At 42.6% G+C, this 27,207-nt stretch overlaps 1 protein-coding gene across 1 annotated transcript in view; it reads left to right on the top strand.

Annotated features, from left to right (window-relative positions):
* The window catches only part of CRYBG3 (crystallin beta-gamma domain containing 3), a 140,919-nt gene that overhangs the window by 92,805 nt on the left and 20,907 nt on the right, over positions 1-27,207 (top strand). The window contains exons 13-17 of the mRNA XM_054714056.1: positions 2,420-2,562; positions 2,670-2,796; positions 3,612-3,644; positions 12,736-12,845; positions 15,841-15,967. Of these exons, the coding sequence (XP_054570031.1) occupies positions 2,420-2,562; positions 2,670-2,796; positions 3,612-3,644; positions 12,736-12,845; positions 15,841-15,967 (540 nt within the window). The remainder of the gene's footprint in view (positions 1-2,419; positions 2,563-2,669; positions 2,797-3,611; positions 3,645-12,735; positions 12,846-15,840; positions 15,968-27,207) is intronic.

Raw genomic sequence — 27,207 nt, 5'->3', positions numbered from 1 at the left:
TAAAATGTTTTTGTTGGGGGCGGGGGCGGTTTTCTTTAAATATTTCCATGCTTTGTACACATGACCCTGAAGGTGTAGCTCCAGGTGATAGGAGTTGGCTTAGAGTTAGAACTCTGCCCAGAAGGGGCACCATATTGATGGCAGCTAGTCAACTAGATCAGATATTGTATATTTGGTAGGTTTCAGGAAAAATGCAGAGAAGGTCAAAACTAGGAGGGTGGTTCAGAAGAGTACTTATAAAAGACGGAAGGACCCTAACCAGTTTGGCTCAGTGGATAGAGCATCGGCCTGCGGACTGAATGGTCCCAGGTTTGATTCCGGTCAAGGGTATGTACCTTGGTTGCAGGCACATCCCCAGCAGGGGGTGTGCAGGAGGCAGCTGATCGATGTTTCTCTCTCATCAATGTCTCTAACTCTCTATCCCTCTCCCTTCCTCTCTGTAAAAAATCAATAAAATAAAAAAATTAAAAAGACGGAAGGCAAGAGCTATAGGCATCAAAAGCCATGAATAAACAAAAGCCAAAGATGGAGAGAGGAGAGCAACGCCACTTGGGAGACTCCCATGGCCCTTGGCCAGGTCTCTGGGAATGGTAGACAGAGCAGGAAGGACACACACTCAAGCCATGGGAGTAAAGTTTTTTAAATATATTTTTATTGATTTCAGAGAAGAAGGGAGAGGGAGAGAGAGAGAGAGAGAGAGAAACATAAATGGTGAGAATCATTGATCAGCTGCCTCCTGTACACCCCACACTGGGGATTGAGCCCACAACTAAGGCATGTGCCCTGACTGAGAATCAAACCCTGACCTTCTGGTTCATAGGTTGAAGCTCAAGCACTGAGCCAGGCTGGCTGGGCAGGGAGTACATTTATTTGTGAACGCATACACTGTCAGCACTTGGCCTGGCTGTGAACCTGTGACAGCAGATTCCTCCTCTGTTCGGCTCTGGGCCGCATTGTGGTCAGGTGGCCTGTCCCTCCAGCCTGTTCCCAGCTCACCCTCTTCACTGTGGTCACTCCGCCACAACCCACACGATTGATTTGTGCAAGTCATTGCTCACGTAGAGCACATCACATCATAACACAAGTTATTTTCATGAAAGGTCACAAACACATTAAGCATGCACATATCTCTATTTTCTGTCTTTGTCCCATTTGACTCCAACATAATATAATGAATGACACATGTTATATTTCAGTTTATCCCTGCACCCCCATTCCTGAAACCCTAACCCGGAGTAGAGAGTAGGTAATAGAAGCAGAGTTGGAGCATTCCAGAGTGACCAGAGAAAGAGAGGGTGGGAAGGAGGGAGGCAGGGAGGAAAGCAGGGAGGGGAGAGGTCCATAAAACTGAGAGCTGATAAAAGACCTTCCCATTTTGTTTGGGCCTGACTTGGTAGGTGGCTATTGATACTGGTTCCCAACTGCCTCGAGCTAGTTATGCATTTTCAGGTTGCAAGAGACAAAGTCATGTTCATGCTGGAAGTGTATGTTGTCAGTACAGCCAGGTTTGTTGATGTGGCACCCGGGCTGTACACTTTATCCTTCAGTTGAGAGGCTTATTCGGGAGACTTTAAGGCAAGTCACTTACAGGCTATTAAAGCCTTGATTTCCTCATCTGTGTATGTGTATAATATTGATATAATGTATTAATATGTTATATCTTCTATATATATGAAAGGCTAATATGCAAATACCCCTCAGAGTTTGACCGGGAGTCCGAGAGTTCTATCGTTTGCTATGATGTGCGCTGACCACCAGGGGTTGGCGCAGAATGAAGGAAGGCCCTGGCAGGCAGCCGGAAGGTCCTGATCAGCTCTGATCGCTGGCCAGGCCTAGGGACCCTATCCGTGCACAAATTTCATGCACCGGGCCTCTAGTATTTATATATTACTCAGTATAATTATGTATCACTCCATTTCTTAGTTGTACAATGAGGATGAAAGTAATATAATCTGATTAAAACTTTTTACAATTTTCTCTCAGTTTAATTTTTTAATAATTTTTTCTTTTGTCAAGCACTTTATTTTCCCCATTTCATTTAAGCACATCAAATCCTGCCCCTTGTTGCCCATTTTGTTTCATGCAGCTTTTGATCGTTAGGCATAAGTGAGACTTAAGTTTCCTTTACAAGTAGTGTTGCATATGGTAGCCGGTAAGTCCTAGCAATTTACCAACTGTTTACTAATTGCCACTTATATAAAAACGGTATGTTTTCCTGATTAAAGTAAAAATTGAGGCTTAGTTTTTAAAACTATTTAGGAATAGTGACTATTAGAATTGTTTCCGATACCATTTAAAATTCTTCTTGGAGCTATGTTTGTGAAAATTATCCCACAAGTATGTGAAAATTGTGCAAAGATTTAGCAAGCCATAAAACAGAATGCATGCATTTTCTAAACTTTTCTCTTCCTCCTTTTAGAATTTTATAGAGTCTTCCATCACACTGTTCGAATCTGACCTAGAAAGTGGGAAATTTATTGACATTAAAAATCAGGAAATTTCTGACTTAGAAGAAATGGGCTTTGGCACTGAAACAAGATCCATTCACGTTAAAAGTGGAGTGTAAGTTGTCTCCCCCCTTGAGAAACTTTAAATGTTCTCTGCCGTTTAAAATGGTTGGTTGCTCAATTCTGCATCCCCTCTGTTCTTTTTCCTCTTCCCCCTACTAGGTGGGTTGCCTACCAGCAGAAGTTTTTCTGTGGAGAACAGTACATTTTAGAGAAAGGGAAATACAAATGCTTTTTTGACTGGGGAGGATCAAATAACATAATCATGTCAATACGACCTATCCAACTGGTGAGTTAAAAGTATGGACATAGCTAATGCCAGGGGCATGGGATGGCATACAACGGAATGTGTGGAACAAGCTTTTTCAAAGTGAAATTGTTGATCTATGTTACATGTATGTGAAGAGAAAATGAAATAGCATAAGAGTTTCTGTGGGCTCCATAGAGATCTTGTGTATGATATTAGCACATTGATGAAGTGGCTCTGTAATTAGGTCAGTTCATTCACTGAGAAGCATTTATTTAGTGCCTCTGCTGTGCCAGACACTGTACCGATTCACTGGAGATAGATGGATAAGACTGTCCTGATGGGTCTCCGTCTCTGAGGAGATAGACGTACAGACAATTCATTATGGAATGATGAGTGAGAAAGTGGAGTGTGTAGGCAGTGGGAGGGGAGCAGGGGCAAGGAAGCACTCGGGACCTGGGAACTTGGGGAGCGTCCCACAGAAGGGAATAACTGAGTGAAATCTTACGGGACGTAGGGCAGAGAGGCATTCCACAAAAAGCCTGGGAAATAACAGACACGACAGGGCAGTCCGGGTGTCCATGAGATAGTTTGGGAGAGGGAATGGTGGGAAGTTCAGACGCTTCTGTTTTAATGGGTATTGGGGCACATTTTTCTTCCAGCTACAGTATTACTCAAAGTGAATTAGTAATAAATACAAAATTACTGTAAGAGAACTCAGTAAGTTATTTGAGGGTCCTGGCCAATTCAAGAAATCTAGTAAATTGGCTAGACCTTCCTCCCCACCAAGGATATTTTCAAAACTTTTGAAAAGACTACTAAGATTATATGGTTACAATTGTTTTAATGTTTTTCAGGAACCACTTGGGATAAATGAGCCTCCACATTTGGTATGTTTAAAAATAGCCTTACCTGGGGATTGTTAAATTGTTTACTGAAAGCATCTATGCCCTTTCTCTCAAATCCTTCTTTCCTTCAGATAACGTGTGTGTGGCTGTGTGTCAGGGCGGCTGCGTTGTGCTTGGTACCTGCAAGCCGAAGAGCCCGTCTTTGGTGCTGGTGGTTCTGGCCGGGATGTGTCCCAGCTCCTGTTTTCTTCTGATAGGGATTCAGCTCTCACCACTTGGAGCTCATTTTGATCCTCTGCTGCTCTTTCTTCCCTGTCGCCCATCCGTTCTTGAGTGTTTTATCCTTATTCAGCACGTAGAGAAATAGCAAGCTGTCTTGACATGCTTATTTATGTAAATGTATTCCTAATACCTAAATCAGATAGCTCCTAAAAGCACTATTAAAATTGCAGCCTTACTTCTTTGTTTCTAGTCGTAGTGGTTTGAAGGATTGGGCAGTACTCTGGAGCCTAAGTTTTGTTTATTATCCATTGAGGGCTAGAAATTTTGCCCCCCCCCCTTTTTTTTTTTACTTTTTTATTTATTGGGGTGGCATTTGTTAAAAAATTATATAGATTTCAGGTATACATTCCTATAATACATCATCTGTATATTGTATTGTGTGTTCACCACCCCAAGTCAAGTTTCCTTACATCACCATCTCCCCTTTACCCTATCTACCTTCCCCCTTTCCCTCTGGTAATCACCATAGTATTGTCTGTTGTCTGTGTCTGTGAGTTTTTTGTGGTTTTTGCTTAATCCCTTTACCGATTTAAGCCAGTCAGAGAAAGACAAGTGCCATATGATTTCACTCATATGTGGAATCTAATGAACAAAATACACTAACAAAATAGAAACAGACTCATAGATAGAGGACAGACTGGCAGCTGTCAGAGGGAAGGGAGCTGGGCGGCTGGGTGAAAAGGTGGAACAGAAATTGTGCTCATTTAGTGCTTCTGATAACTCTGTTAGGTCAGGGTTAATCTCATTTATTGATGAGCAAACCGAGATTTAGAATTTGTATCATTTCACACAATCACAAAATATGCATTTTCTAGTATCTGACGCTACTTTGCCACATTTTCAGGATTTTACATCAAGAAAGACATTGCATGATACGAGCAGTACAACTATAGAAGGAAAGAGAGCTTGAGAGAGGTAGATTCTTCTGTCTCACTTTAAACAACAAATATGGAACATTTTCTGTTAAAAAGCCAAATATATTGATTAATTACTTGACATTTGCTAGCTTTACATCATGCTGAATCCTGCTCTTTGAGTGTATGTTTTTCATGTTCACATCACTGTTTATATATTTTAAATCAGCTTAGTTTATCCATGTTTCCATTCACAGTGCTTTCAGGTTTCATTTTCTGATTAACTCAGGCCTATTGGGAACATTTCCTTTGTAAATACAGGGTGGGGTAAAAGTAGGTTTACAGTTGTGAGTTTGAGAAACAATTAATAAAGCTATTGCAACAATTACATGTCTTTTTCCAAAAGAACAGTTGTAAACCCTCTTTTGTTCCACCCTGTACAATCGAGCTGTTGTACTTGGAGACACTTCCTGCCAAGTATTTATTTTGAATCTTTGTAAACTTCAGCTGTGGACTCTTCAAGTACTTTTTCACATGAATCAACATAAGTAGTTAAAGAGTTAAATAGGGATGATTCCTAACTGCACATTTCTGAGTCTTAAGTGCAGATAGAAGTCGCATTCTTTTCAGGCCTGTGTTTCCCCTCCTACATCCCTGTCCTTTGTATGGACTTCCTTGTTTGGGGCAGATTGCTCAGAGGGTTTTCTTCATAGTATTTCCAGTCCAACTTGAAGAGAAAAGGAAGCAGCAGAGAACGCCCAGTGGACTTGGCCCACTTCATTTTTCTGGCTGTGGCTCAGGTATTGCCTTGTGAAATAAATGTTTCCGACAGGTGGATGATAGCTAGATATTTGGTCACATGCAGACAAAGCCTCCTTAATTTACCCAGTATCAAAGCTCTTATTATCTCCATTGGACCAACGTTCCAGAACGTTTTGCTAGTCTTTGGGTTGGCTGACACTCTGGTTCCACATAGTAATTAGAAAGTATTTTTGTTCTTTACAAGTAGCTGTGATAGCCAGACTGACCATTCACATGCTGTGTTCAGAGGAAGTCGTCATTTTCTCTGTCTGTGGAATAAGGAAGAATTTACATCTCAGAGTTCAAGTCAGAGGAATTTTTTTTATGCTAGTGATTTGAAAAGAAACCTCAAGCATCTTAAGAAAGGAAAAACCAGAAAATGTATGTGCATAAAGATCAATATACATCATGAGAGTTATGCTAATAGAAATATTCTTGCTGATGTGTAAGCATGTCATGATGAGATGTCTTGTTTGGAACATAGAACAACACCTCCTTGTATTGAGAAGATTGTTTTTGACTGAAGCTCAGTCACCAAGTCTAATTGCCAACTCAAAATATAAAGGAGCATTATAGAGTTCTTCATATTCCGCAGGTGGCATTTTATTTTTATTTTTCCCCAAACAAAACAAAAAAGCAAACCATGTGGATTATGTTCCTAATGTCTTCATTACCCCACCCCCCAGCAAGTCCAAATCAGAAATTTCACTAAATTAAATCTTATAACAGTTCTCTGGAAATAAGGCACCATTCTCTGGAAATTCTAACCCAACCAAGGACTTTGCTTTCTTAGAATCTTTTTCAAGTCTTTTGCAATTATAATTAGAAATTTGGATTTCTTTCACTTTAGAGCCCATGTTGAATTTTATGCATGATTCTGGCAGAGAAAAAAAGCGACTGGGTATTAATTTTCTTATATCACATAATTTTGCCACATTGAATTTCAGAGTGATTGCAGGATCTTTAATAGTTGTGGTTACTGTTATCATTGATGGGGAATAGGAACAACAGTTTTAGTCAAATATTAAGATTCAAGAGCAGTAGAGAAAAACACTTCTTCATGGTACTGTGACTAGATCATCTTTATAGAATCCACAGGTCAGAAACACTCGGGAAGTACTTCACCAAGTTAAGACAGCCCTTCTAGGAGTAATCAGAGAAGTACAATTATTGTAGGACATGTAATCGATGGGAAAAGTACATAACACTGCAGGATGAGGCAGTGTGAGGCAACAGAAGATTGCAAGCAAGACTTTAACAACCAGCGTGTTTGGAGGAGGTCCAAAGGGCAGCAGCAAGTCTTTTTTAGACAGGATAGAATGTTTCTCATGGAAATTATTTTAATATTGGGGTAAATACATTCAAAATTATTCTGATGTTGTGGATAAATTGAGTGCTGCTTCTGTGTTTGGTCAGTAAATAAGCTCTTGACTTTTTAGTTTATCATATTAGATTAAAGACCTACTATATTTACTCATATATGCCATAAATGAAAAGTATATAGTAAAAAGCATTTATGCAAATCTTCATAAAGCAGTGATAATTTGTGCCTTAAAGGACAGTTCTAAAAGAGAAATAAGACAATCCTATATAATAAAAGCATAATATGCAAATTGACCGGACGGTGGAACTACTGGTCGGCGGGGGGCCGGGGTCACCAAGCAGGCGGCACCAGGCCAGCCAAGGCACCGCCAGTGGGACATCCCCTGAGGGCTCCCGGACTGAGAGAGGGCACAGGCCGGGCTGAGGGACTTCCCCGAGTGCACGAATTTCGTGCACCAGGCCTCTAGTATATGAGAAAAGGCACCTTGCAAACCAATGGTACACTGTCCTTTTTTTTTTTTTTTTTTCTCACTTCCATACAGTTCCATTTGTGGGGCTGGTAGGAGTGGAGCTGTGCTGAGATGGCACAGAGAGCTGGGTGTGGTTTGAAATAAACTTTTGTTTATCTGACTACTTGCCTATGTTCTAAGCCAGTGGTCGGCAAACTGCGGCTCGTGAGCCACATGCAGCTCTTTGGCCCCTTGAGTTTGTAGCAAAGGCCAGCTTAGGAGTACCCTAATTAAGTTAATAACAATGTACCTACCTATATAGTTTAAGTTTAAAAAATTTAGCTCTCAAAAGAAATTTCAGTCGTTGTACTGTTGATATTTGGCTCTGTTGACTGATGAGTTTGCCGACCACTGCTCTAAGCAAAGTATCTGAGTTATTGTGTACATTTATTCTACATTATTCTAGGAAGGACACTAAAATAGTTATCCAGCCAGTAGTGCACAGGACTTAATTTCACCAAGTTTAATGACTGTAGTTTATAAGTGCGGTGCTGGTTTCTGTACGGACCGTCCTCAGAAAATTATTACGAGAATTGTTCTATTATGAGGCATTTGTAAGGTAGTCAGAATGAAGTGTTACTTTGTGTGTGTGTGTGTGTGTGTGTGTGTGTGTGTAAATTTTAATTAATGCTTCTGAGTATGAACACTAAGACTAAAAAGTAGAGGTGGCTACTATACATATCATCTGAAGTATGTTTACCTTGCATTGTCAGTTGTCGAGGACTTGACATTTCATGGTGAAACATTGAAGTATAAATTGTAAGCTCAACATGATAATAATTAAACAAACTGGAAATACAGTTGTGACTGAAACAGCCATGATCTCTCATGTGGCTTTTTCAGTTCTTATTGTGAATTGAGGTAATATCTACATATAGGAGAAATTACATTTTTTGAAGTTAATGTGATTTACTTTGAGACTCATGTTTTATAAACCTTTAAGTTAAAAAATACAGCCTGGCCCTGGCCAGTGTGGCTCAGTTGGTTGGATGTCATCCCATGCAAGGAGAGGCCACTGGCTCGATACCCTATCTGGGCACATGCCGGTCTGTGGGCTCAATCCCCAGTAGGGGGTGTGCTGGAGGCAGCCGATTGGTGTTTCTCTCTTTCTCTCATTGATGTTTCTTTCCCTCTCTCCCTCTCCCTCTCTCTCTCTTAAATCAAAAACATTATATATATGTAATCGGTGGGAAAAGTACGTGTGTGTGTGTGTGTGTGTGTATTCTGAAAAACCATTATCCAAAATACATGCTCTTATCAAGAAATTTAGGGGCAATTTCCCTGGACATGTAAAATTGTTCTTACACAGGAAATTATTCCAGAAGTCTGTCTCATTTGGACTTCTTTGTTGCTATCCTCTGTGTGCACCAAAAGGACCATGGTAGAAACTTGCTGGATCACAGCTCCTAGAGCAGGGAGTTGTAATGCTCCAAATGCAGCCTGGTTTCACAATAGGAAGTCGTGTTGCGCAAGCCGCAGTTGGTCGGGGGAATTGGTTCTCTCACCTCCCAGGTTTTGGCTGATCTTTGAAAGACTAAGCAAGGCCAAAGCAGGATGACATAGTCAAGAAAGAATTCCTCAGAATGCAGAGACCATCAGCCTCTAAGAGGGCCCTGGAGAAGAAGGAAGAAGCGAACATCCGCTGTTCAAAGGAGCCTTGTTCTCCATGACCTCGCGAGCAGCAGAGAGGGCGATGTTGCAGATAGTTCACTGTGATGCATTATTAGCCCAGCGCAGGCCTGTCCGTGCAGGGTGGGCCTGTGGGCCATGGCATTTCAAGGCTCTGGTGGATTATGGAATATTTATAGGGCTTATTAATTTATAGGGCTTATTAATTGACAATTTTTATCTTTACCTTTTCTTCTTCCTCTTCTTCTTAAAGAATACCTTTCAGCATTTCATATAATACTGGTTTGGTGGTGATGAACTCCTTTAGCTTATAGATCCAAGGTCACTTGTGTTGCAGATATTGTATCTCTGGTCTAAAGGAACTTAGAGTTGAGATTACATTTAAGGCAGTCTTATCAGTAAACTGAATCCTGTACCCTCAAATGCATGACACGGACGTCTTCACCATAAATCTTCCACTAATCCTACCATCATCTTCACCGTCTCCTCCGCTCTCACAGGCAGCTCATGGCACTGTGGGGGTGTGCTCACGTTCTCTCCTCCCTCTTATTAACTGGGATCTGGAAGACTTGGGAAGGGAAGAGGCATATCAGCCACCCCTCAAACTAATCCAAATCTCCTTTGTGTTTAGCACTAAACTGCTTATTATTTCACTAGCGTTCCCGTTGCAGGAAAAATCCTGCAATAGGGTTTCCTGCTGCACTCTACCCCGCCCTGCCTGCTCTCCTCCCTTGTCGCCCGCCCCGCCTTCTCCGCCAGCCCGCCTGCTTTTCCCTTCTCCCCCGGCCCCGCCTCCGCTCCTCCCTTCTCCTCCCCTCGGCTTGCTTGCTTCTCCGCAGCTTTGCTCCCTTCTGCAGCTCTTGGCTTCTTTCGACGCTGTCTTGATATGCAAATTAGCCGCCATCTTTGTTGGGGTAATTTGCATACTCGTCCTGATTGGTTGGTGGGCGTGGCTTGGCTGGTGGGTGTGGCTTGGGCGTAGCGAAGGTGTGGTCAATTTGCATACTTGTCTATTATTAGATAGGATACCTGTAGTGTCATGACAGGGGAGAATAATTGATACAGTGGATAAGGACCACATCTTAGTGGAGGAGGGATTCTGGTTTACTTTTATAGGTAGAATTGTTTTCTGGGCTTCTGTGCCCAGTATTTTGTGCAAGAGATAGATGAAAAGGGTAAATACATGATGACATTCCTGAAAACATGTATGGGGAATAAAATGTGAATTTTAGGGAAATGTCATCCTTAGCATGGATTAATTGATAATAGATACATCATGAGTCTAATATTTCACTGAATTTTTTATAAGGCCATGAAACTAAAGATTTGCTTTCTTAAAAAATAAATCTTTATTGTTCAGATTATTACAATTGTTCCTCTTTTTTCCCCCCCATAGCTCCCCTCCACCCGGTTCCCACCCCACCCTCTGCCCTTACCCCCTTCCCCCTCGCCCACTGTCCTCATCCATAAGTGTACGATTTTTGTCCAGTCTTTTCCTGCACCCCCACACCCCTTTTCCCCCAAGAATTGTCAGTCCACTCCCTTTCTATGCCCCTGATTCTATTATATTCACCAGTTTATTCTGTTCATCAGATTTTTTATTCACTTGATTTTTTAGATTCACTTGTTGATAGACATGTATTTGTTGTTCATAATTTTTATCTTTACCTTTTCTTCTTCTTCCTCTTCTTAAAGAATACCTTTCAGCATTTCATATAATACTGGTTTGGTGGTGATGAACTCCTTTAGCTTTTTCTTATCTGTGAAGCTCTTTATCTGCTCTTCAATTCTGAATGATAGCTTTGCTGGGTAGAGTAATCTTGGTTGTAGGTTCTTGCTATTCATCACTTTGAATATTTCTTGCCACTCCCATCTGGCCTGCATAGTTTCTGTTGAGAAATCAGCTGACAATTGTATGAGTGCTCCCTTGTAGGTAACTAACTGTTTTTCTCTTGCTGCTTTTAATATTCTCTCTTTGTCTTTTGCTCTTGGCATTTTAACTATGATGTGTCTTGGTGTGGTCCTCTTTGGATTCCTTTTGTTTGGGGTTCTGTGCGCTTCCTGGACTTGTAAGTCTATTTCTTTCACCAGTTAGGGGAAGTTTTCTGTCATTATTTCTTCAAATAGGTTTTCAGTATCTTGCTCTCTCTCTTCTTCTGGCACCCCCATAATTCGGATGTTTGTATGCTTGAAGTTGTCCCAGAGGTTCCTTCATATTTTTGGATTCTTTTTCTTTTTGCTTTTCCCGTTGGGTGTTTTTTGCTTCTTTGTATTTCAAATCTTTGACTTGATTCTTGCGTTCCTCTAGTCTGCTGTTGGATCTCTGTATATTATTTTTTATTTCAGTCATGTATGCTTAATTTCTAGTTGGTCCTTTTTCATATCCTCAAGGGTCTCACTAAACTTATCGGCCTTTTCTAGAAAATTTTTGAAAAACCTTATAACCGTGGATTTGAACTCTATATCCAGTCATTTGTTTTCCTCCATTTCATTCATTTGTGATCTGTTTCTTTGTCTCCGCATTTTGGCTGCTTCCCTGAGTTGATAGAGTGGCTTTGTGTGCTAGGTGTCCTATAGGGCCCAGTGGCTCAGCCTCCCCAGTTACCTGAGGTGGACACTCTTGATGCACCCCTTTGTGGGCTGTGTGCACAGTCTTGTTGTAGTTAAGCCTTGATTGTTGTTGGTATCACTGGGAGGAATTGACCTCCAGGCCAATTGGCTGTGAGGATCAGCTATGTCTATGCTGGGAGAACTCTGTGCTGGAGACACCCTTATGAGACAAGACTTGCTTCAGTGAGGCTTTAGTGCTCACTGAGTCTGCCCCCTGAGTGTGTCCCTTATGGATCTGAGGAGTTGTAATCTGGATGGTGCTACTCTGACACCTGGGTACACTGGCTCTTGGATCTCCAAGGAGGGGCTAATTTAGCCTCTGCCTGAGGCCACCCAGCAGGAGCTATGGAGAGATCTGCAGATTCCTCTTCTTGTTTGGGTTTTGGAGGTGCCCAGAGGAGGCCCAGCTGTGAAGCAATGCAAACTGCTGCGGGGCCTTGGGCCTTCTTTTGGATGTTCTGGGTCTTACTGACTCAGATGCAGTTTGTTAGGTAAGTTTAGATTTCAAAGGACCAGGCCATTCATATACAAAAGCCTCTGTGCACAAATTGGGTGGGGCGGGGTCTCAGGGTGGAGCAAACAGCAATGGCTTCCCATCAGCCCTGCCCTAAGAGGCCCCCGGGTCTCAGTGTCCCTTGGTAATCGCTGCAAGCACCTCTGAGAGAAAGCGGCCCTCGAGTTCCACCTGCTACCAGACAGTCCAGTTTCTCCCTGTATTAGTCTGGGTCCCCAGAGTCTTGCCCAGAACTGGAGTTCAGAGTAGTCGGGAGCTTGTGTCTCCCTCCCGCTTGAAAAAGACAGCTGTGTACTCAGTTGCCAGCCCTCTCCATGCGCGCCTCCGTACCTCTGCCTTTACTTCCACAGCTCCTCTGAATCTTAGTGTGCTTTTCTCTCTCCTTCTAGTTGTAGAATTTCCACTCAGTCAGCCTTCCTGTGGTTCTGGATGATGTCCGTTTTGTCTTTTAGTTGTACTTTTGAAGTTGTTGTGCGAGGCAGCAATTTCAGGTGTTTGCCTATGCTGCCATCTTGGTTTCTCCGGAAGGATACCAAGATTTGCTTTTTTTGTGTGTGATTATATCAAACAGTTGTTTTCTGTGTAATTGTTGTGTTGTGTTTGTTTTTTAGCTCATAGCATTCAGTAAACCAGGGTTCCAAGGTGAATGTATAGATTTTACCAAAGAAGTTTCTGATTTGACTTCATTCACTCCATGTTCCTTCAAAGTTCTTCGGGGCTGGTAAGTATGCTTATTGAGTGTTTTTGCTGTTGTTTAACAACTAAATTTCTTTAAAATTTACAGATAGTTACCTGTATTATTTTTTGCAAACACAGTGAAATAAAAATGTTTTTATGCATTGATTGGCTGCTAATTAGCCTATATTAACTTTTTCCAACTCCTGTTATGAGCCATTGTGTAACAGAAAGAAACAGGATGCCAATTAACCTGCTTTGGGAGCATTTGGGTGATTTTTTCTTACTATCACATTATTTTCTAAATATTTTGAGTGTTTATATTGTATGTTTATTGTGTAGCATAATAGAGTGCTATAAAAAAATTAGTGTTTTTGTTCAGATAACACTCCTAAATTTTTTTTTTAATTTATGTATCTGAAATGGTGTATAATTCTCAAGGCACATATATATCCAAATACTAATCCAAATCTCCTTTGTGTTTAGTGCTAAACTGCTTATTATTTCATACCTGTAGTGTCATGACAGGGAAGAATAATTGATACAATGGATAAGGACCACATCTTAGTGGAGGAGGGATTCTGATTTACTCTTATGGTAGAATTGTTTTCTGGGCTTCTGTGCCCAGTATTTTGTGCAACAGATAGATGAAAAAGGTAAATACACGATGACATTCCTGAAAATGTGTGGGGAATAAAATGTGAATTTTAGGGAAATGTCATCCTTAGCATGGACTAATTGATAATAGCCTACATCATGAGTCTAATATTTCACTGTGTGGTGTGTGTGTGTGTGTGTGATGTGTGTGTGTGTGTGTGTGCGCGCGCGCTCTGTATTGACATTTTATTGTGGTAAAATATATGTAACATGAAATTTACCATTTTAATTGTATGTGTACAGTTGAGTGGCGTCTCTATGTACCAAATATCTACCTAATAACTCATCAAAGTCACTTTATTCGTTCTTTAAGATAACCTTGGATTCATCAATTCTCCTTTCTCTCCTGAACCAGTAGAGACTAGGATCTCTTATTTTCCATTTGAGGAACTTCAGTCCCCTAATCAGCCTGCTCCAGTATTGTATTACTTCCTTTGGTTACCACAAACCAATCATTGCCCATTTATTTGCCCCAAAGTTCAGTTTAATATGTTTACTACTCTGCTTTAAATTCCATAGCCACTCTAATACCAGTCAGATGTTCAAAGTCTTCCAGGATTTACCATCAACTCATCTCATTTTCTCTATCCATTCCCCAGGCTGCCCTTACACTGCCCCCATCCTCTCCTCTGCCAACATTGACTCAGTACGTATTCCCCACCTTACCCTCCACACCAGGGCTCAGCACACTTTTCAGCTTGTGAGCCCTACAGGCTGCGCTTCAGCTCCTCCACAGCCACTGCAGCACAACGGCGCTGTGGACAATACATACACGGGCGGGCCTGTCTGGGTTCCATTACATTTTTAATTTTATGGCCATTAAAATTGGAATTGTATGTAATATTCACATGTCATAAAATACCCTTCTTTTAATCTCGTTAAAAATGCAAAACCGGTTCCTTAAAAAAAAAAAAAAAAAACAACCATGGCGATTGCTTCAGTACCTGGAATGCTTGAAGGAGCTGGATTTGAGCCACTCCCATCACTTCCAGCTCTGTAACCTTAAACATACTGGGTTATCTCTCTGAACCTCAGTTTCCTTAGCTGTAAAGGAGGAATAATAATAATACCTACCTCAAAGGATTCTTACAAGGACTGAATAAATAATGTACATGGAAGGCTTACTCCATGCCTGACACATTGAAACTCTTGGACAAATGTTGGCTATAAATTGCTTATTATCTAGAAGATATGACAGTAAGTTACAGTGTCACAGAGCATTTCTGTGGTTTTCCAAAGTTAACCTGGTCTAGCCAAACTACAGTTCTGGTGATCTTAAAATACAGGGTTGCAACTTAAACACATCAAAACTGAAGTAGCAACAGCCAATTCTTTGATCCCTCAGCTCCGTCCTTTCAAAAGGGCATGTCTTAATCCAGCTTTGATGATTGCTGAAGTCAAGTCCCTCAAGCCCATTGACTATGATGATAATTCAATATCCAAGATTCTGAAGGGTTTATTTCTTTTTTTATCATCTTAATTAGCTGTCAGGTGTGCAGGTGACAGACTTTATATACTGTTTTGTGACTTTAGGAGTCTAGCTTCTAACGCACCCAGACTGAAGGACATGCTCATTGTTAAATACGGATACAAATTTTTATTTTCCCCAAAAAAACTTCTAATGTGTTCAGGACCTTAATAATCACTATAATTTGATCCCAGAGGTTTGTACTTGCAGGCACTAAATGAAGTTAATGTTGTTAGTTTAAAGCAGATATTGTCTTTCAAATTTCAGCTCTATCGTTTGATAAGTTGGGGAGACCTTGGGCAAATCGAACTTCATTGTGTTGCCTATAACAATATGGTTTTATGCCCTGGCCAGTGTGATTTGGTTGGTTGGAATGTCATCCCTATACCAAAAGGTAGCAGGTTCGATTCCTGGTCAGGGCACATACCTAGGTTGCAGGTTCAATCCCAGGTCTGTCCCTCCTCCTCCTCCTCCTCCTCCTCCTCCTCCTCCTCCTCCTCCTCCTTCCTCACTCCCTCCCCTTCTCCTTCCCTTTCTCCCTCCCTCCCTCCCTCTCTCCCTTCTTCTCTCTAAAATCAATAAAAAAAAACATCGCCTCAGGTGAGAATTTAAAAAAAATATATATATATATATATATATGTATATATATATATATATGGTTTTATCTCATGGAATTTTTGAGGACATGGTTTAATAGTATATATATTTTTTTCTAGCCTATGTCTAGCACATGGTAAGCAGTCGGTAAATGATAGTGGTAGCTGTGTTTTTTAAAGTGGTGATGGGCGTTTGCTGCTGGTCAGCACCGTGACTTCAGTGTCATGCCCTTGCCCCAGTGGGCATAGACAGTGCGATGATGAGCCAACACTGGAGGCTGATGCAGTCTGATGGACTGTCCCACGGCTTGTGTTTGCAGCTGGCTCCTGTATTACCAAGAGGACATATCTGATAACCAGTGTGTGTTAGAAGAAGGCCTCTATGCTGACCTTACTTGTTGTGGCTGCCCGACATCTGAAGTCAAGTCCCTCAAGCCCATTGACTATGTAAGTACTTCGCTGAATGCATAATTATAAGACCTTTTCTTGTCCAGTTTAATTACCATGAATGAGAATGGAAAAAACAATAAATGGGCAAATATAAAAAGTTGAATAATTTAATTGTAGATTGTAAAAATCAAGATTCACTCATGAAATCCAACCAGAATGTAACATTGACATGTTCCCTTTCTTCTTCTTCTTTTTTTTTTTTTTTTTTTTAGCAGGAATGTTAAACTTGGGAACTAGAGTAACATAAGCTTAGGTTTAAATCCCAGTCTGATACTTTAACCAGTTTGGGTGACATTGACGAAGTTATTTAGTTTCCGCACCTGTAAAAGGCAATAACTTCATGGGGACACTGGGCTATTAAATAAGATGGTGCTTGTGAAATACCCAGCGCGTGGTGAGCACTTGATAAATGTTAGCTATTGGTATCATGGTTTTAATTGTTACAGCTACTGAATAAAAATAATTGGTCTTTTTATTATTACATAAATCACATCATTTTTCTGCTATTCAGGTTTACAGTGTTACTGTAGGGCATGGCCCATTACTGGTATTGATTTCAAACCTTGTTTTGGGGAAAACTAGGGCTTTCCTGCGTGGTGTGTGCAGAATTATCCAGGTCACCTTGGAGGCCCACATTTATAGAGCAAGTGTTTCTGCCTCCTATCATACTTTCAGAATTTTAAACATGAGAAAAACAGGACCACTACTCTGGGATTTCAGTTCTGGCCTCCTAGTTAGTAAGGTCTATGCAAAGGAAACGTGAGGATCTGGGATATTTTCACAGCGTCTAGTCATGGTGATTCCCTGAGAGCATTTGGTCAAAGAGAGATTTACAGTGAGATGACTCGGCGCCCTGCCCAGCAGCAGGAGCCACTCAGACCTTTCAGCCGGAACTGGCTTCAGGGATGATGGCCATGCTCAGGGTCTTTGGTCCCAGGCTAAGCAGTGTAGTCTTATTTCACAAGGCATTCCTGGATAGAGTATTCTTGGTATCAGGCTAAACATAGAGTCTTGGCTGCAAACCAAGAATAGAAATAGAATCCTTGGCCCTAGCCGGTTTGGCTCAGTGGATAGAGCATAGGCCTGGGGACTGAAGGGTCCCGGGTTCGATTCCGGTCAAGGGCATGTACCTTGGTTGCGGGCACATCCCCAGTAGGGGGCGTGCAGGAGGCAGCTGATCGATGCTTCTCTCTCATCGATGTTTCTATCTCTCTATCCCGCTCCCTTCCTCTCTGTAAAAAAAATCAATAAAATATATTTTAAAAAAAAAAGAAATAGAATCCTTGGTCTCTCTCAGTGGTCCCTTAGACACCAACTTGGAAAGATTAAGTGGCTACTGATGCTTCCTTCTGCAGGAAGAAAACTGGTAGAAAAAAAGAATGTGGACTGGTAACTCTTTCCCATTATTGAAAAGCATTCCAAAGTAGTCCACACTTACTGGGAAAGGAATTTTCTTAGTAATTTTTAGTGGTCAAACCATCAGTTAGATACTTATTGGGTATTAACTCTAAAAGCAAAACATGTGGGTCTAATATGAGAGTACCATCCCGAACGGATTTTGTAGGGCTAATTCAGTGAGCTAAGCCAACTAATTTCTAAGGAGAGCATTTTAGAAACAGTCACAATTAATGAGTATTACTGTTTTTCTTTGAAAAGTTACAATTATTTTACATCCCTGAAGAAAAATGAATAAGTTAGTAGTGAGAATAGAGAACTTTTTATGTAAGTTGTGCGGTTGCACGTTCCTGTTTTGGCTCAGTGGGATCCGGGCAGGGTAGGCAAGATGCCTCCTGGGAAGGATTTGAGAGCGATAGCCTTTTCACTCCAAGAGCTGATTAAAGAGTATACTCAGTTTATATAAGGACAGCACATTCATTTCCTTAATGCCTTTGCCTGGCATGTTTTAAATCTTAGAAAAGTTTTGTTGAAATGTGCTTAGGCAGTAGGTCTGGTGTGGAAAATGGAAGTAATATGAGGTGGGTTTGGCATCCAGCAAAGACCCATATAGGGGCTAGGAAGAGGCCTCAATAGGTAGCATTTCCTTGATGGGGTCAACCATGCCTCACCCTGGAGGCCCAGGCCCGAGTTAATCAGACCTGGAGACTGGTGTGTAAACCACAAGGTCAGCTGGTAATTTAGATCAGGTGGATTCCAGTGACAGGAATGCTTGAGAATTTTGTCTGGGGCATTTTGCTGTCTCTGAAGAACGTAGAAACTGAATTAGTCATCAGGAGGTTCTTTATTGAGCATAGATTGAGTACAGTGAGGTAGATGTCTTGAGATTCACTTACCTGGGATAGCTCTCTCCACAAAAGACTTCTCCCACCCCCCAGGGTCCAATGCTCACTTTCTCTAGATTCTGTGCCACCTTTCCCTGGAAAATGCACAGCACACTCTGCCTAACCCGCCCCTCTGGTTCCTTCCGCAGCCCCTCCTCCTACCATGTTCTTGCTTAGGGGTTGATACACCTTTTCCTCTGTATTTGTTAATACCACTCCCTACGCCACAGCCTACTGTGATTGTAGATTCATTCTAGGAAATACTTCTGTCCAATTGAGTTGACTTTACATATATATGAACTGATCCTTTGATTTTGCTTTTATTGAAGTTAAAACTGTAGAATTCTGAGGGTGTTGCCTGTGTGTAGTTGGTATTCCCCGACATGCTGTGACTTAACATAAGTGTCATAATGGTATAGTAGCAAGGAGTCTGAAGATTTAATCTTTATACAAGATCAGTGTGTTTGCAGCGACACTGCTCCCAGCTGATTGCTATTAGTGCAGACACGCGACATTCCGAGATCCATGGGTGCATCATTTTACAGTGAAGGAAGCTGGGAGCATCCTATCTAATAAAAGAGTAATATGCAAATTGACCATCACTCAAACACACAAGATGGCTGCCCCTATGTGGTCAAAGATGGCCACCCCCATGTGGACACAAGATGGCCGCCACAAGATGGCCAGCAGGGGAGGGCAGTTGGGAGGAACCAGGCCTGCAAGGGAGGGCAGTTGTGGGTGATCAGGCCAGCAGGGAAGGGCAGTTGGGGGCAATCAAGCCTGCAAGGGAGGGCAGTTAGGGGTGACCAGGCCAGCAGAGGAGGGAAGTTGGGGGCAACCAGGCCTGCAGGGAAGGACAGTTGGGGGGGACCAAGCCTGCAGGGGAGAGCAGATGGGGGGGACCAGGCCTGCAGGGGAGGGCAGTTAGGGGTGACCAGGCCTGGAGAAGAGGGCAGTTAGGGGTGCCCAGGCCTGCAGGGGAGGGCAGTTAGGGCAAATCAGGCTGGCAGGGGAGTGGTTAGGGGGTGATCAGGCTGGCAGGCAGAAGTGGTTAGGGGCAATCAGGAAGGCAGGCAGGCAAGCAGTTGGGAGCCAGCAGTCCTGGATTGTGAGAGGGATGTCCGACTGCTCGTTTAGGCCCGATCCTGATTGGGCCTAAATGGGCAGTCGGACATCCCTCAAGGTGTCCCAGACTGGAGAGGGTGCAGGCTGGGCTGAGGGACACACACACACACCCCCCACCCCGTGCACGAATTTTGTGCACTGGGCCTCTAGTAGTTTATAATTGTGCTTCTCACTAAGGTGACCTTGGGCAAATCACTTATTTTGGACTCAGCTCATAAATAAACCATTAGAACAGGTATTTTCAAATCTCTGACAGCCTTCAGCTTTGTTGCAAATAAATGTTTTGGGAATATTTCTAATTGGAAATGAAAAATAATATATCCAGCCTTAGGACCAACATGGTCTGAGGGAATAAGATGGTGTGTAGCTTTCAGTAAGATTATATTATTTATATAACAGTTCCCAAAACAGTGGGTTAGGAGCTGGAAGTGGGTGGAAAACCTAAATAGAAATTTTTTGGCCTGGTAGTGTTGGAGTAACCTGTTTTGTCATGTTTCTATGGGAGCAACCGACCACCGTTGCTTCTGTCGTGTCTCCTCGTGGCTGGGCATGGAAATCGGCCTCCTTTGAAGTAATAATCCGATCCTGGCAGCTATGAGCAGGCACAGCCAAAGAAACATCATCAGAGGCTGTAGAAAAACTTCAAATGAAATTACACTGGTGATGACATAAATGATCTTAAGAAGCAGAATGGGAATTGGCAGTCATTCTGTGCACTGCACAAGGTGCACAGCTGTGAATAGAAGACTAAGTCCATCCATAGGACGAAAAGGAAGCAGTGATTCATAAAGTCTGGAGGAGTTGGGTTACTATTGAATTTTCAGCCGAGTCCACATGTACTTAATAGTATTAACTACTGTGTACATTTTGAAAAGGAAAGCCAACAGAAATTTGTAAACATCAGCTTCCAAATGAGAAATTTGAAGCATTAGCCTTTAAATCCGGGCAAAAGATAACGATCTGTACTGTCACCACTTCTAGTCAACATTATTCTGGAGTCCTAGCCACAGTAATAAGATTAAAACTACAAAAAAAAAAAAAAGTAGAAAGGAAGAAACAAAATTGTGTAGAGTAGCTACTACAGATAATTTGTCAGGGTTAATATGAATTTTTTTTAAGTTGCAGAATACAAGATAAATAGCAGTTCAACCATAGGGTATTTGATATGGGGAACATTATAAAAGCTTTATTGAAGGACATAAAAGATGGAGAGATATAAATTTTTCTAGATGAAAAGACCCAATATTGTAAAGTGATCTTCCCCCAAATTAATACAATTTCAGGCAAAATGCTTTACAGAAACTTTTGTCTTTTTTTTTTTTAATCCTAACCTGAGGATATTTTTCCCATTGTTTATATATATATATATATATATATATATATATATACACACACACACACACACACACACACACACACACACACTGAGTGGCCAGATTATTATAATCTCTAAACGCATAATAATCTGGCCACTTAGTGTGTGTGTGTGTGTGTGTGTGTATGTATTAGAGGCCCAGTGCATGAATTCATGCATGGGTGGGGTCCAGCCAGCCTGGCCAGGGGGAGGGGACATGGGCAGTTGGCTGGCCTGCCTGCTGGTCGAACTCCTGGTCGAGGGGACAATTTGCATATTAGCCTTTTATTATCCTATATAATAAAAGAGTAATATGCAAATTGACCATCACTCCAACACACAAGATGGCTGCCCCCATGTGGTCAAAGATGGCTGCCCCCATGTGGACACAAGATGGCTGCCACAAGATGGCTGGCAGGGAAGGGCAGTTGTGGGTAATCAGGTCTGCAGGGGAGGGCAGTTAGGGGTGACTGGGCTGGCAGAGGAGGGCAGTTGGGGGCGACCAGGCCTGCAGGGAAGGACAGTTGGGTGGGGGGGACCCAGGCCTGCAGGGGAGGAAAGTTGGGAGGGACCAGGCCTGGCAGGGGAGGGCATTTGGGGGTGACCAGGCCAGCAGGGGAGGGCAGTTGGGAGCATCCAGGTCAGCAGGAAAGGTTAGTTAGGGGCATTCAGGCTGGCAGGGGAGCAGTTAGGCATTGATCAGGCTGTGAGAGGGATCGGGCCTAAACGGGCAGTTGGACATCCCTCGAGGGGTCCCAGATTGGAGAGGGTGCAGTCTGGGCTGAGGGGGACAATCCCCCCCGTGCATGAATTTCATGCACCGGGCCTCTAGTATAGGATATACACTGAGTGGCCAGATTATTATGCATTCAGAGATCATAATAATCTGGCCACTCAGTGTGTGTGTGTGTGTGTGTGTGTGTATGTGTATAGAGAGAGAGAGAGAGAGGAGTATACAGAGGAGGGAGGGAGGGAAAAGGGAGCGGGGAGGGAGGGAAACATCAATGTGCCAGGGATCAAACCTGCAACTGAGGTACGTGCCCTTGACTGGAACCTACAACCCTTCAGTCCGAGGGCCAACACTCTAACCACTGAGAAAAACCAGCCAGGGCACTTGTCTATTTCTAGAGGGTAGCAAACATAATGAGCTTAGCCTAAAGTTAATTTGAAAAAAAAATAGGGGTCCAAAATAGCCAAGATATTAAGAACAACAGGCAGGATCACATGTCCTACCAAACATATTTCATCATACAGCCTAATAACTAAGGTCCTGGGTGCTGATACCAGAGAGACACAGAGCAGTGGAATGGGACAGCATAGGGAAACTGACCTACATAAGTGATGGGATTTGGAAACAGCATTACAATGAGGCTGTTTATGAACTACTAGAGGCCTGGTGCACGAATTCATGCACCAGTGGGGTCCCTCAGCCTGGCCTGCGGGATTGGGCCTAAACCAGCTCTCCAACATCCCCCGAGGGGTCCCGGATTACGAGAGGGCACAGGCCAGGCCAAGGGACCCCACCAGTGCATGATCGGTTACAGGGAGGGACACAGGAGGTTGGCCCAGATGGGGAGGGACTGTAGGAGGGCTCCAGAGTGTGTCCAGCCCGTCTCGCTCAGTCCCAATCGGCCAGACCCCAGCAGCAAGCTAACCTACCAGTTGGGGCGTCTGCCCCTGGTGGTCAGTGCACATCATAGCAAGCTGTTGAGTGACCTTATTAGCGTATTACGTTTTGATTGGTTGAATGGACAACCGGAAGACCGGACACAGCATATTAGGCTTTTATTATATAGGCTTAAATAAATAGTGTTGAAACAGTTGGCCCATTACATGGAGAAAAGATAGAATCTTGCTTTACTCCAAACACAAAAATAAGTTTCTCAGATGGATTAATGGCAGCCTAATTGTGAAAAACAAACTTTAAAACTTAGAAGAAAACATAGGAAACCACCGTAATGATATTGTAGTGGGATGATTTTAATCACAAAACGTACAAGTCAGTAAAAGGCAAGTGTATTAGTGTCCTATTGCTACTGTAACAAATTGCCACAAAGTTGGTGGTTTAACAACAGAAACTATCTCCACGTTCCGGAGGTCAGAAGTCTAAAAAGGGTTTTACTGGGGTAAAATTAAGTTGCTGGCAGGACTGTATTTCTTCTGGAAGATGCTACAGGAGAACCTGTCTCCTGACCTTTGTCCAGCTTTTAGAGGTCCCCAGCATTCCTTGGCTCATGGCCTCTTCCATCTTCAAAGTGCATCACTCTAACTTCTCTGTCTTCTATCTCTAACCCTCCTCTTATGTGGACCCTTGTGGTTATATTAGGCCTATCTGGATAATTCAGACTAAAATTAAAATCCCCACCTCAAGATGCTTAACTCTTAATCACATCTGCAAGTCGGGTAACATATTCACAGGCTTCAGGATTAGGATGTGGGTGTTTTGGGGGGTTGTGGGTAGAGGTGAGAGAACATTAATTATTCAGCCTACGTCAGCAAGCCACAGACTAGGAGAATGTATTTGCAGCCCTTATAACCTGCAGAGGTTTAGTGTACAGAATATTAAAAAAGATCTTTCCAATCAAATGAGAAAAAAAGAAAACCCTATTTCCAGACTCGGCAGAGGATATGAATAGGCAGTTCATAGAAGAGAGAAAAAATGGCTGAGGACATTCAGAGGGTGTTAAACCTCACTAGTGATAAAGTAAATGCAAATTAAAACAATAATTAGGTCACATTACCTCCCTTTAGTTGCAAACATTCGAACATCTGAGGACACCAGTGCCAGAGAAGTGGGATTATTCATCCACAGCTTGTAGAAGGATTGTCAGTTGTGATGGGGAGAGGAAAAAGAAGGATGTTTGTTGCAGCATTGATGGATGAAACAAACTACAGCACATTCGCATGAGGAAATGCAGTACAGTAGTTACAATGAGTGAAGGTGTGAGCTGCATGCGTTACTAGAGGATGTTGCAATAAGATAAATGTGTACAGTAAGATGCATTTCTGTGAAACTTAAAAACAAAGGACGCATAACCATTAGTAATGCACTGGAAGGATTCACACCTTCAGCACAGTGGTTACCTCCAGGGAGTGGGAATTAAAATTCAGCTGCACCTGTTCTGCTTTGCTTATTGATACAAATAGTAAAAATAAAATGTATTACTTTTGGGTGTTGGGTACATGGTCATCTATATATTATTTATTCTTTTTAAAATGTATTATAACTTTTTCTTTAAGTGGGGGGAAGGAAGATCACCGTTAGAAAGGTAGAGCTATAATGAAACGGACTTTCTGAGCCAAATGAGAGAGGCTCTGCCCACGGATCGCAGTTCACCGCCAGGCGGGAGGGGGGGGGGGGGGTTGGTTTGGGAGTCTGACCAGGCGTGTTAGCCGAGTGACCTGGCAGCTCTAAGCCTCACGTTCTTTTCCAATAGAATGTAAGGATTAAGGGAGCTATTGCATGTGCTTTAGCCCACGATAAGCACTCCATGTTATAATGACTCATAAACAGCAAGTACTTGTTGTGCAACATCTAGATTTGATAGGCTGGAGGTGTTTACATAATTTTGTTCTGAACGGACAAGTAACTTTCTTTGCCATCACGCAGTTTGGTATTCCTCTGCAATGGGATGGCATTGGAGGGTTACATCATGGTTACTTGCCTTGAACTCAGTCCGTTTGCTCTAGTTTTTTTAGTCGTGGTTCATTTGGCAAAGATTGGGGTGAATGATACTGTCAGGTTGTACAGTCATGGCTGCTCTTAATGGCTGATTGCTAGATATTTTAAAAATAATATAACATGTTATATAAAGAATCTAAACAATTAACATAGCCCTGAGCTACTATCAGCACCTTTTCCGTACAAGCCATGATTTGAAACTCAAAGAACTGGACAGTGCCAAAGTACAAGTCCGTGTAGTTTTTAAAATGTGAAAAATTAGTAGTTGCTTAGATTTAAAATTTTTATCCAATTATATTGAAGATGTGTTGATATAAATGTAGTCCTTCCAGCAGAGTGCTTTGCCAGGGTCTCAGAGCTTTAAATTCAGGCAGGCCTACTTGTTAAGCTGGTGGGGTAGGTAGTATCGGGGTCACGCACAGAGCCCAGCTGAGCAAGATGAAGTCAGGTGCTTCAGACAGTATCACACCTGCCAATCAGAAGTATTCCACATGATACAGTCACTGTTGGAACATGTCAGAACCGTAGTGCAGGGATTAGAACACAGGTTCGGGGCCCTGCTGTCTAGATTGAATGCCCGCTTCCCACTTACGGTGTGTGCCCTGTGCCTGACTCTTCCTCCTTGGCGTGGGACAACAATGGTACTCACGCCAGAAGGAAGTGTATGGATTGAATGAGTGAATACAGTTCTGCAACCCCTTTTCTGAATGTGTTTTGGGAGTTGGAATTTTTTATATTTTAAACAATCATATGGTTCATGTATGGCATATATGAAAACACTCCCAGAAAGGTTCTGGGCAGCACCCCATAATTAAACACATCCCTGTTTCTGTAGCAAAATATATTTATAGCTACACAAGCTGGATAAATATTATAAATAGTCTTCTACTTATTCAGGTCAGGTTTTGCTGCCAAATGAATTAGGAAAAATAATTGGGGTGTTAGAGCTTTTTGGATTTCAGAAATATAGATAAGGGATTATGGATGGATGTGCATATACACACACACACACACACACACACACACACACACACACACTAGTATATGGTGCCTGGCACATATTAAGTGGTATATATGTTAGTTATTAGTTATTATTACTATTGTTGTCATTTAAAATATTATTTTAGTTTAGTTTATGGGATGAGGAGAAGTAATGAGGATTTTTTTCTTTTTTTCTTCAAGTCCATTTACAAAATGTATTCGGGTATTTTTGCTTAACTACATCCTCCCTTTAGAAGCTGTATCCTCTTTGCATGGCTTAGACTTGACCCAGGAGGAATGTCCCGTTACAGCTGACACCTAAGAAGAGTCTTTGGCCCCGAATGGTTGGCTATTTTCTAAGTTGGCATGTACTGAGGCCAAGAGATTTGTCAAGCTCAAATTGTAATTAAATTCTGTCGGTTTTTATTGTTCTTGGATAGTTTAGATTACTGTGGTATCTTCAGTTTCGAATACTATTAATAGTTCACATCTCTTCCTACTTTCATGTTTGAAAATGTGTCAGAAAAATATGATTTTTAAAAAGTTCTTCAGCCCTAGCTGGTTTGGCTCAGTGAATAGAGCGTCGGCCTGCAGACTGAAGGGTCCCAGGTTTGATTCCAGTCAAGAGCACATGCCTGGATTGTGGGCTCGATCCCCAGTGGGGGGCCTGCAGGAGGCAGCCAATCAATGATTTTCTCTCATCATTGATGTTTCTATCTCTCCCTCTCCCTTCCTTTCTGAAATCAATTTAAAAAATATATTTAAAAAACACACAAAATAATTCTTCAGCACTCTTTATTTCTGAATGATTACCTATTAACTGCACCCCACATTAGAGCTTATGGTATGTCAACCCTCATAATCTTCCTAACCTGTAAGTACATTTATAAATGAAGTGTATGTATAAATTTAAGTATACCTATAATTAAGACCATTTAAATTAAAACAACTTAAATAGTTTAAAATCAAGTTAAATATATTTTACTAGGGGCCCATGCACAAATTCGTGCACCTTGAAAGGAATTGTGGGCCACGAGGCTGGGGTGGGTCTCAGCCCATGCTCCGCACCCCCGCCCAGCCCCTCCCCCACGGCCCCAGTCCCCTGTCTGCCCGCAGCCCCGCTCCCACGCGCTGACGATGTGGAGTGACTGGGGCCTGCACCAGCATCGGGTGTGAGTGGCAGCCGCTACCCCGATCGCCCCTCAGGAGCAGGTGGTGGTGGAGAAGCCCTCAAGGACAATCAGGGCCAGCAGCCACCGCTTGCACCTGCTGATGGCTCCAAGTGATCGGGACCGGTGCCGGGCACTGACAGCAGTGCGAGTGGTGGCTCCGGCGCTGGCAGCGGGTGCGAGCGGGGCTGGCACCAGCAGCAGGTGTGAGTGCCAGGCGGGACCACAGCACACAGGAGCAAAGAATTTTCAGTAACCACCAGAGGCTCGCCCCAATGACAGCGACTGGCGCCCCGCCTTGGTCGGCACCCCCACTCACCTGCTCCACCATCCCACCACTGCCAAGCCCGTCATGTTCTGCACACGCCCCCTGGTGGTCAGCGCACATCATAGCAGCCAGTTCGGTTGTTCCGCCGTTCGGTCTATTGGCATATTAGCCTTTTATGGTATAGGATACCTCTGTGGGGAGGGAGTGACTTTAAGCTTAGAAACATTAGGTGTTCTTAAATGAAAACTTTGGAAGATTGGACCACATGAAGGTACCTTGTTGTTGCTAATAATGGAGAGTGAGATATCTGCATGAGTCAATCAGTCCTATTTTTTCCTTGGTTAATGCTGTTGGTTTATGTTCTTTGCCCCTTTGTATA

Source organism: Eptesicus fuscus, chromosome 3 (assembly GCF_027574615.1).
Source record: "Eptesicus fuscus isolate TK198812 chromosome 3, DD_ASM_mEF_20220401, whole genome shotgun sequence".
NCBI lineage: Eukaryota > Metazoa > Chordata > Mammalia > Chiroptera > Vespertilionidae > Eptesicus > Eptesicus fuscus.
The sequence above is the reverse complement of the archived record's forward strand: the minus strand, read 5'-3'. Positions and strand labels throughout refer to the sequence as shown.